The sequence below is a fragment of the Thermobia domestica genome, chromosome 18, assembly GCF_964235325.1.
Source record: "Thermobia domestica chromosome 18, izTheDome1.hap1.1, whole genome shotgun sequence".
Lineage (NCBI taxonomy): Eukaryota > Metazoa > Arthropoda > Insecta > Zygentoma > Lepismatidae > Thermobia > Thermobia domestica.
Genome location: NC_137471.1, coordinates 43206378 through 43217829, shown reverse-complemented (window position 1 = coordinate 43217829; position 11452 = coordinate 43206378). Strand labels below are relative to the sequence as shown.

General features: G+C 32.6%; 1 protein-coding gene across 6 annotated transcripts in view; it reads right to left on the bottom strand.

Annotated features, from left to right (window-relative positions):
• Positions 1 to 2693: 2693 nt before the first annotated feature.
• Positions 2694 to 11452, bottom strand: part of LOC145675879 (uncharacterized) — a 143822-nt gene continuing 135063 nt past the window's right edge. For 5 of the 6 annotated variants that reach the window (XM_081746669.1, XM_081746670.1, XM_081746672.1 and 2 more), the window contains exons 25-26: positions 10338 to 10388; positions 2694 to 7492 (exon numbers count right to left, since the gene is read on the bottom strand). In XM_081746669.1, the coding sequence (XP_081602795.1) occupies positions 10339 to 10388 (50 nt within the window). In that variant the 3' untranslated portion in view covers positions 2694 to 7492; position 10338. Of the gene's footprint in view, positions 7493 to 10288; positions 10389 to 11452 lie in introns of all 6 variants that reach the window. The other variant, XR_014129236.1, reaches the window with a different exon arrangement.

Here is an 11452-nt window from a genome sequence, read left to right as displayed (position 1 = left end):
TGTTAAGAATCTTTCTATGAGATTCTGTATCAATTTCTTCCAACATAAAATACTTTTCACTGAATGTTTTAAGGTTAACAAGTAGTTATTATGAAAAAATGAAACAATTATACAATTTAGTTCACTATGATTGCCAACGTAGGTTTTGTAGAATTGATCTTAAAACGCCTGGTAAATTGTAATGTGAAATACACTAACAGAAAGGGTTCCAAATTAGTATCCCCACATATTAGTATCTATACCTTATCAGATATAAATTAAAGATACCTGTGCTATTTTTCGACGCAGTACCCTGTCACTATATGCTTTTACTCTCTGCTTATAAGTATCTTTACTTAGTAAATCGTAGAATTCTTTTCCCCATCTTTCCAATATTAGAATCACTTTGTTATCCATAATACGATTATTAATGCTAAAAGACTCACAAGTCATCTATTTGATATCTTTTTACGCTATTCGTACATTTTCTTACAATCAACCAACATACTTCCCAGCCTTTGAACACAAAGACCCTTCTTTGCGAGCTCTATATCAGCCCCCCCCCCTTTTTTTTTTTTTACAAATAGCAAGAACAATAGTACAATATATTAAAAACTACCTTAACGGTGACCCACCGACAAACTGTTAGCAATTCCTAGAGACAGGGCTCACAGCTGAGAATAAATGACAGGAAAATGTACATACAGTTTCCGGACGAGCAAAACTACGAATTCCACATTCTGAGCGTCTGTACTTTTTGTACATTGGTTTATCGCACAGAGCATTTACTCCACCGGTATATGTATCGGAATTATAGTTCCTTCTCCGAAGTGGGAGAACGGCGGTTCAGTGATAGTCCTCCTTCGATCCCAAACTTCAAAAGTTTGTAGTGCAATATCGTGTCAGAGTTTTTTCAAGATTTTCCTGTTTTCTCCTACACTCTCATTCCACAAATTTCGTAATAGTTAGCTTTTATTTATCACCTATCTTCGCTGTTGGATGGGGTTTGAGTTTAGCATCCCTTTCAGCAGCGAGGTGGTATGAGGCGTGAAGCTACGGCTTAACGTGTTATCCGACCCAAATAAGTTCCAACCGTGAATCGAAGCTGGGTCTCCCACGCAAAAGCCGCGTACGCTAACGATATAGCCATGAGTGATCTCTGTCTTCATTAGCCGCTAAACGTTATACACGTCATTTCGTTTTAGTTTTTCTGTACTGAGACAAAGTAGATCAATCAAACATGTGTATCTGTCTTTCTTCCGAATTATAACAATGTTCTAACTTCCACTATGTACTACGATTTTTATTCATTGAAATATCATACTTGAACGTAGTTATTTTTATTTATTTTATTTTATTTTATTTTTTTATTTTTTTTTTTGTCAGCATTTGATAAAGATGCTTTAGAAATTCTTCAGTTTCTTCAGGGGTCCTCTTGCGCCAATCCTGCACCGCATCAAATTATGAATTAATGGAATCTACAACTAAAAATATAATGGATATTTCCTTTTACCCGATATCGATCAGACATTTTGTTCTCGAGTTATAACCAATTTTTTTTTTTTTTTTTTTTTTGACAAGTTTTTAGCTGGTGATAACACCGAAATGAAGTGTTTGAGCCCTAAATTGGTCTATAAGTTTTGTCTTACATTGGTTTCAGGATTCACCTCCCAAACGTTATCAGTGTTGTTTCGAAATAGCATGTATAGATGTAATTTATATCTATATATATATAGGGTGTTTCAAAACAACACCGACAGTGTTTGCGAGGTGATTCTTGTCACCAAGATAAGACGAAAAGTATAGACCAACCTGGGTGCACAAATGCTTCCTTTCGGAGTTATAGGCTGCCGAAAAAATGAACTTTAAAGGTCCCTAGCTCCAAAACTATGGGACCTACCGTAGTCGGGTCAAATCTTCACTTAGGAACTACTATGTGCCCTATCCAAATATCCATGTCTCAGAATCCTGTGGGGGGGGGGGGGGGGGCGCGGTGGCTCAGTGGTAGAGCGTTCACCTCTGGTGCTTGGGGTCCCGGGTTCGATCCCAGCCTCCGCCAAGTGAACTTTGTGGTGGACAAACACCGTGCTCGTGGGTTTTCTCGGGGTTCTCCCGTTTCCTCCCACTTTCTTCATTCATCTCTCATCATCACCGTCTCCTTTAGCCTAACCGGCATAACCGTGAGACGTAAAACTCAAAGATTTCATTTCATTTTTTCAGAATCCTGTGGTAGTTCCGCGACAATTATAGAGGTAGTTGTTGAGTTCTTCAAATTATACGCCCGTAGCCAAACTGCCTCTATAAAAATTGTTGCGTAGATACCTTAGGATTCTGAAACACGTATTTTTGGATAGCACACATATTAGTTCCTAAGTAAGGTCTTGACACGACTACGATAGGTCCCATAAGTTTGGAGCTATGGACCTTTAAAATAATTTTTTTTTCACGTTTTCGGCAGCCTATAACTCCGAAAGGAATCATTTGTGCACCCAGGTTGTTCTATACTTTTCGTCATATCTTGGTGTCAGGAATAATTTCCCAAACGTTGTCGGTGTTGTTTTGAAACACCATACACCACACTTCCCTTTTCGTCAGATTTTAATTACGGGAAACTGGAAATTTACGCTGAGAGGTTGTACCGTTGGGAAATCAAACAAACGAATATTTAAATTGCGTTACATAATTTAAGTACACAAAGTAGATACTGAAAAAAAATGTTTATTTACAAAATATTAGTACATAAACGAAACAAAAAAGTACAGAAAATCAAAAAGTGTAAATGGGCTTCTCCTTGGTATTTAGTAATACAATACATATATGAGACACACTTCACAAATTAAAATGTACAAAATGATTCACTGTAGCTGTAAGCATGGAATGTCGTAAGTAAAGACCGGCAGTTGTAGCAAAATTCCATATTTTGCCATTTTTACAAGAAATTATAAATATATGTCAGTTGTATATATTTGCCACTTTATGACTGCTTTTTAAATTTTGTTCTTATTCTTTAATTAATTAATTAACTTATTTATTTTTTACAGGAAATACAAGTCACACTTCTTGCCGTCATCGAGCAATACAACCCGCCTGTGAGATATGAAATATAATGCTCCTCACCCGAAAATATTAATCATTGTTAACCAACCAAATGCATGGAAAGCACGATTGTTTGTAATGGTATTTATTCGAAGTTTGTGACATGCTTCAAATATGATCCTGTCACATCGGTAGATGTTAAACAATCATTTTCAGGTTTCACATACATCTTAACGGACAGATGACAGAACTTGTGCGTGGACAACCTAAAGAAAATGCTTATGACATCGTGCAAGCAAGGCCAAGTAGGATTTATTCAACATGAACTGAGTTTTTTATGTAGTTTTCTGTCACGGTATTCATTAGCGTATTCTCTACAGTTTTATGTTTATGTTAATCATATGTTTCTAATTTATACAGAGCAATTTTCGTTCTCTTTCTTCATTTTGATGTGTACTGGTTATTAATACTTCAAAGTTATACTTATAAATTAGTGGTATTCAAGACCTTCACTATAGGTTCTGGTAAATTATGATAAAAAATACAATATATATTTGCAATACAAGAGGATTGCTGAGGTGCCAATTTCTTATGTACTACTTCGTACTATATTACATAAAGTTTACAACTTTTTTTTATATATATATATATATATATATATAGAAGGTCCAACCCTATAATGAAGCCGAATACAGAAACCTTAAAATGAGCAGGTGTGCTATAAGTTGATTTGGCTTATGTGCTGCCAACGTGTAAACGACATGGTAATATTCCGTAACTGAATAACTGCTTAAAATATCTGTGTATCATCGTGTTTTATTACTACCAGTTAGTATATAGATGATACACTTTGAAAATATTTATAAACAGGTTTTGTAGCAATGATTTCTGTTCATAAAGATATTTTAACACAAAATAAATAAATAAAGCCGTTTTAAATGTCATTCTTAAAACTTACTTTGCCTACATTTTGGTTTTTATTTTGCCACAATTGCTGGTCTTTATTCATAACTGTAAAAAAAGGAAATCTTATATAAAACACACACACACACACACACACACATACATATATATATATATATATGAAAAAAAGTTATATGCTTACAAAGTATGCATATTTCTTTTTGATATGTGACAATGAAAGAACATGTACAGTATAAGCTATTCAATTACAATGTTAACACGGTAACTAATACCTATATCTCCTATATTTACTTAAGACAGTATCGGAAATTATTACTCTAATAATTAACAAAAAACTACTTTGCCGTCGATTCCTACACATATATAAACTCTCACAGCAAATTCTTCCATAGTTTTAATTATGAACATTATAATACTGTATAAAAATGATGATAATTAACAGTCTTCTTCAGTGTACGATTTGTAACAATGAACATGTAAGTTCTACTCTTCTTCTCAACACTATTCAAAATACTAAAAATAGTATGAGACAGATACAGAGTTTACACCATTACCTTCACGATTAATTTCACATTTAAGTTAGGCCCACTTCGATATTTATTGACCCAGTTGAAAACTGACACGAGAGAGAAATAAATGTTGAAATGTGACAGTAACTTAACAAAGTAATACTTTAAAAATACAATGAACATCATTTTAACATTATGGGATGTCTATTCGATTCTATACACTACATATTTTAACACACATACTTGAAAGGAAGTAATGAACAATCTACCGGCTTGTTTGTTGTAATTCTTATTGTGAACAAAGAAATAATACTTTTGAATTAAAGAAAGGTCGTTAAGTTTCTTTTAAACAGGATCGTGACGGTACATTCAAAAATTAAAGTTATCTTACATCACAATACACATGTGTATAAAATGCTTTGATAAAACATTTCTTGAGAAGGTAAGTACAAACCATACACTTAGTATATAAGTAACTTTGCAAACAAATTCCTTTTTCATTAGCAAAATAATGACTTAGCATATTACCAAATAACTTAAAGGCACTCACTGGCTTTTCTTGCAGATTTTTTTCAATAGTATGCACTATACTAAATAGTAAAAATAAGCATATAAATTAACATAAAAATTAAATGTTAATAAAAATCTTCAAATCAACGTATTGTCTATAAGCAGCTTTTTTCCGTATCAATAAAGCAAAAGTTTAAAAAAATATTTTTAAAAAAAGCATTCTTTCTATAAGCAGCCTTCTTCTCTATCAATACAAAGCAAAAGTAAAAACCTTAAGATCACGTTCTCTCTATAGGTAGTCTTTATCTCTATCTATACAAAGCAAACGTAACAAAAATCTTAACATCACGTTCCTTCTATAGATATCCTTTTTTCTCTCTGTACAAGGCAGAAGTAATAAAAATCTTAATATCACGTTCCTTCTATAGATATCTTTTTTTCTATCTGTACAAAGCAGAAGTAACAAAAATCTTAACATCACGTTCCTTCTATAGATATCCTTTTTTCTATCTGTACAAAGAAGAAGTAACAAAAATCTTAACATCGCGTTCCTTCTATAGATATCCTTTTTTTCTATCTGTACAAAGAAGAAGTAACAAAAATCTTAACATCACGTTCCTTCTATAGATATCCTTTTTTTCTATCTGTACAAAGAAGAAGTAACAAAAATCTAAAACTCACATATTATTCACAGGTAGTTTTACTCTCTGTCAATACAAAGCAAAAGTAACCGAAACCTTAAAATCGTATTGTCTACAGGCGTCCTTTACCTCTATCAATGAAGGCAAAAAATGTTCTTTACTAATAATGTTAATTGTTACTGCTTTTTCTAATTTTATTTAAGTACTTCCGATAATATTAAACAAAGCTATTACTTTGTCTTTCTTTGAGCAAATATAATCTTATATCACACAAATTTAAGCACCATTAAGTTACGTATTTATGCTTCAACTTTGCATATATTTCCAAGTGATAATATCAGTCTAAAATGTAGTAGATGCATGCCACTAATATATAAACTTAGGAATGTACATTATAAATAACTTTTATTTTTTTTTTACTACTTAAATACATTCTTAGATAAATGTATCCTGATTTCCCCGAGAAGTATTTTTTGAAGAAGAAAATATTTATCAGAGAAATCAATACAATAGTTTTCTCCTTGATTTAGCATTGGTTGATAGCTTGGTATTATTAAAATTATTTTATATTTGAGGTAGGTATATCTTATATGTAGTGTGGCATTCTTTTCATTTAGCCCTTAATTCCGTGTTTCGACTGAAGTTTGTTCCAGAACTGTATAATCACAACAGTTAGCAATAATTAACTAAATTATTAGTACGAGGCATTAGTACAGTCACGATTATAAAATTCTCATTTACTTGAGTACCATCATCACACACACAAATATATATGTTTAAAATAAAATAGATGGAATAAAGGAACATGGTTCTCAGTTACTCAAGAAATAATTAAAGGCAATAACTAACACATTTTTAATCTAATTTTTAAGGAGGTAAGTGTAATAATACTTATTATCTTGATTGCGTTTATAAAAGCTTTGCAAACAGTTAAGGTTGAATGTCAACGAATTTGAGTTTAGTGTATTATAATTGGTTACATGTTCAATAATTAAATTGAATTTTTGCTAAGGGTACAAATTACATCAAGAAATACAGAAGCAGTGCCTAACAGAAACTCTCAGTTGTTCCATATCTACAGTAGAATCGTAAAATCTCGTTCTTTTTTCAAGGAATTCCCACAAAAAGGTTTTTCTACATAAACAACCAGTGTATCAAAAGATTCTATTTCAAGTTTAGAATCCTTGTTATCAAAAGTGCAAGACGTTTTCATAAAATGGTTTGATCTTTATGTGACTTAATCTGCAGGAACAGATCACAGGGTAAGTAGTTGTAACTGTTCAGGAACGCTTTTCTAAGATCAACCATCAAATCAAGTGTTACACGTTACACTTATCTCTTTTAACATTACTTGTTTAACAGTTTCTTTTTAAAGCTGACATTTCCATGCAAAGTCAAGCAATGCTAAAAAAGGCTGCAATTAATTAACAAACAAGGCATAAATAAATAAATAAATAAATAACTCTATATTTACTTTTTCCTTACTCTTTTATCCCCGATAATGGCTATTTTATATGGAACTTACATAGAAATTGACCACATACTTCAAGCCATATTTCTTAATTCCACGGATTATTTTATTTTGTATTTTATTATTTGCGTAAAAGAATTGGTCAAATTTTCAAGAATGTACCTCTAGCTATGTCTTATATTTAAAACTACAAAATATACCTTTTATTTATTGCATTGGGAAATGCCACAATAAAATACTCTTATAATTTGTCAACGAATACAATACAAAAATATAGCTTTTTTTGATCGCCCGTTTTTTTCAATGAGCGAAAAGAATCCTTTATAAGAGTTAACGCAATTAGCTAAGCACTTCTTATGGTTGGATCCTTATAAAACTTTCTCATCTGTTATAAACCCTATCGTCCATAACACCAAATAAACCTGAAAAGAATGACATTATAAATTACACACGTATATTCGGATAAAATAACATATAATTAAAATGAAAAACGAAGTTAAATATCATTTAGTTATAATGAAAGAAATTGATATTAGGATAGTAAAAAGTCAGATTATTCTCTTCCACTTTACCATTAATCTCAAAATACGTTTAGTTATTATGTACATTAATGTATTCATAGTCTTGAATGAGAATTGGTGGGAATAGCTCGTTTTATTTTCTTACAATATATTCTCTATCGGTACCAATTCATTAAATTTCATGAATATTTATACCATGTAAATGTTTGTTCTGTGTTTTATTAGCATTATTAACTTAAAGTAAGAATTTTGTCAACACAAGATGTCCGCATTTCCAACATTTCTATTGCTTCACCTTCTTTAATCTTCATGTGGCTCACAAACACATTATCTAATATACAACTTGTAAATTGTGTTTTGAAATGCAGTCACCGACGATCACCGAGAGCACAACATTAACAAACGTTTTTCTTATTTTGTCTCTATTTCTAAACAACCATGTTAATTATTCAAATAATTGTTTCTATTAATAGTTACATGGATTATTCTACGAAACAGCGTTGTTAGTCGAATAATAAACAGTAGTAGACGCCAAAATAAGCCCGAGTTTAGAAACCTGATGACATTGAATTAGCACACTTGTGGGGCCGCGGTGGCTCAGTGGTAGAGCGTTCACCTCTGGTGCTTGGGGTCCCGGGTTCGATCCCAGCCCCAGCCAAGTGAACTTTGTGATGGACAAACATTACGTGCGTGGGTTTTCTTTGGGTTCTCCCGTTTCCTTCCACTTTCTTCATTCCACCATTTTCATTCATCACTCATCATCACCGTCTTCTTTAGCCTAACCAGCATAACCGTGGGACGTAAGACTCCAAAATTTCATTTCATTTTTTTTTTTTTTTTTTTGAATTATCACAACTCCCTGTTATTCATTAATTCATAATAAAAGGAAGAGCTTAGAAGATATATATATATATATATATATATATATATAAGAAATATTTCTTATAGAAGTTGAGAATGGGTATATGAATAATTTAAAATCAAAGTAAATAAATATGTTTTTAAGAATACGTTTTCATTCGGAAGTGTACTAAAAGCTACATTTTATAGTTTTATTATTTTATTTTCCATGAGACAAAAGAATAATGTGGTACGCTCATCTATACATATGACTTAACTTAATTGTTTCCGACCAATTAAACGGATTTTCTCCCAGATAGTTCATTTCTAGGACAAATGATATTACCGTACACGAAAAATATTTGTTTAAGTTTGCTTTTAAACAATATATGCCATTTTATTTTTATTTAGTCGCAGGTTCGTACTTAGTCTAAAAGCCGCTCAAAGAATACCACTAAATTATTCTTCAGAATTAATAGAATAAAGCTTCATTTGATATCTGTATGGGGGCTACTTGAAACTAGGTAAGCAGGGACATCTTGTGTTGAACATAAGAACTACCTGAATAATCATTCTTGAATGTAAAATAATAATTATTATTTTTTTAAAAATAGAAAAGAACAGGTAGCTGTTAATGGAAAATTGATTACGTCATCTGACCCAGAGAAAATAAATCACATAAAATTCTGTGAAAGGTGGGAAAATTACCCAGTCTTGGTCTTTAGCATAATACTGTGAGTTTACGAAATCCAAACTTTCTAAAAACCACGGAGACTGTATAAAATCGGTCCTTCTACTAATTCGGTGTTTTCCAAGTAAGGTTTTTCGGTTTACAGATATGGCGCACTTTATTTCAGTAGCTTTAAAATTTTGTGTTTTCCGCCCTTATACAACACCGAGGTTATGAAGGAAAGGACCGAAGTGGACTCCGAATCCAGTGCAGTTGGACGGTCCACAGACCATCATGCAAGATCAACTCTCATAGGCCGTTTCTCACAATATTATCACGCCTCCAACACAGATGGATTACAGAACCACAATATCGGTTCCACTGAAAAGTTATAAAATCAATAAAACTGTATTCTGTATGTATATTTGAGTTCAGTTTATTATTTTGCTTTATTTGTCTTCTGTAATGAGGATACATACAATACATATACAGTGCTAGAAAAAAACTAGTCGTACAGTCAGTGACAAAAGTTCTTTTCGTTTGAAGAAATTAAGTTTCGTAAATAACTTTAGAATGGAAGGAAGACAGCTGAGTACAGTTTTCAGTAAATTAAAAAGAATGTTATTTTCTGAACGTTTCAGCTATATCACCATTTTCGTTCCAGATATACCACCGTTATTCCCAAAATAAATTTTACCAAATGGAGAGAACTTTTGTCGCTGACTGTACATTGCAACCCGAATTTGAGGTGAGGTGATTTTGAGTTTAACGTCCCGTTCAGCAGCGAGGCTATATGAGACGTGGACCTACTGATTAACGTGGAATCCGAACCACATGAGCTCCCGCCGGGAATCGAACCCGGGCCTCCCACGCCAAAGGCGCGTACGCTAACCGCTTAGCCACGGAGGAGCTCACAACCCGAATTTGAGAACTACAAAAGTAAATCGCTTCAGGCCATCTTTGAGTCCCTTTTTCTGTGCAGACTTGTACTTCTACGCGACCCACTAATAGTGTGCGGTGTAGCAGTTACACTTATGACCTACGGTTCTCAAGTTCGGGTTACAAGGTATTTTTTTTTTCCTTAATAATAAATGTGAATCCAATAGTTTCCGTTAAGTAAAAACATATACGGTAGTTTGTTATTTAAATGCGTTTTTCAATACCTCCTGTAATTTAGCACAACCTACTTTGGTATTTTCCGCACAAGTAAGAGTCTATGAAAATATATTTCCTCACCCTACTTTCTTTCTTTGTGCTCCTGTCGGTGACGATTCTCCCAGTCTTTACCTAGAATGGCACAAGGAAAAGACGAATGTTAGTTAAAAGTATTATTTTTATATGTCGTTAATTAAAATCAATTATACAAACCTCCTGGCACATTTTTTTTTTTTTTAGTTAAATAACATGACTAACCTCACGATGTCATAAGAAATATTATTTAAATCATTTTTGCTAAGAAATATGATTTAAAGACAAGTTATAAATTTCCAATTAATACACATAAACATTTTACAGACAAAAATACGTATATGCGGAAGTATATGACAATATGAAAATTGTTACATTGGTATGACTAAGAGAAACACAGATACCAGTATCAAGGAACACATAAGACACTCTAAAAATTAGGATTCTGTGGTTTAAGGTCTAATGTCCACTTAGGAATGTCCAACCACGGTATTAAGGAGCTTAAAATTATTAGAAAAGTTTCATCACATATTTGAATCTTACTACATAAGAACAAAGAAACCAAGTTAAATCTGGATGAAGGTAATCTTGACAAGAATTCTCATTGTATTATTTTTTATTTATTTATTTATTATTATTATTTTCAAAATTTTAGGATTCATCAAGTTTGAATTTGCTTATTAATTCACATTAGATGTGCAAGTCCAAGGGACATGACAGTGGAGTAGTTAGTCATTGAGTTATAAAGTGGTAAAAATACACATATATTCCGTGAAGTGATGGTTTGATAGTAGATAAATCACAAGCTGTGTTTCGGTTATTTAGTTATTGTGATATTTTTACAGTATGTTGGCTAACATGTTATAATTTACATTTTCTTTAATACTAGCTTTAACCACCTGTTGTTGCCGAGTGTTGATTCAGAACCTAGATACAAGGAGAGGAAGAAGTGTCCTTAAAGAATTTCCCCACAACCGTTCCATTGCCTGGGTATTTATCCTCCATTGTTATACAAGCCTGCATAACCAATAGGCAATACTGGTTGCATACAGGAAAGACGCTCTTAGAAATGGCCAGAAAGTGCATACATTTCAGCCCCTGGAAATTTCTTCCCCCAAGCCGAAAATATGGCTGCGTACGAAGTTATATCTGGTGAGAATCTA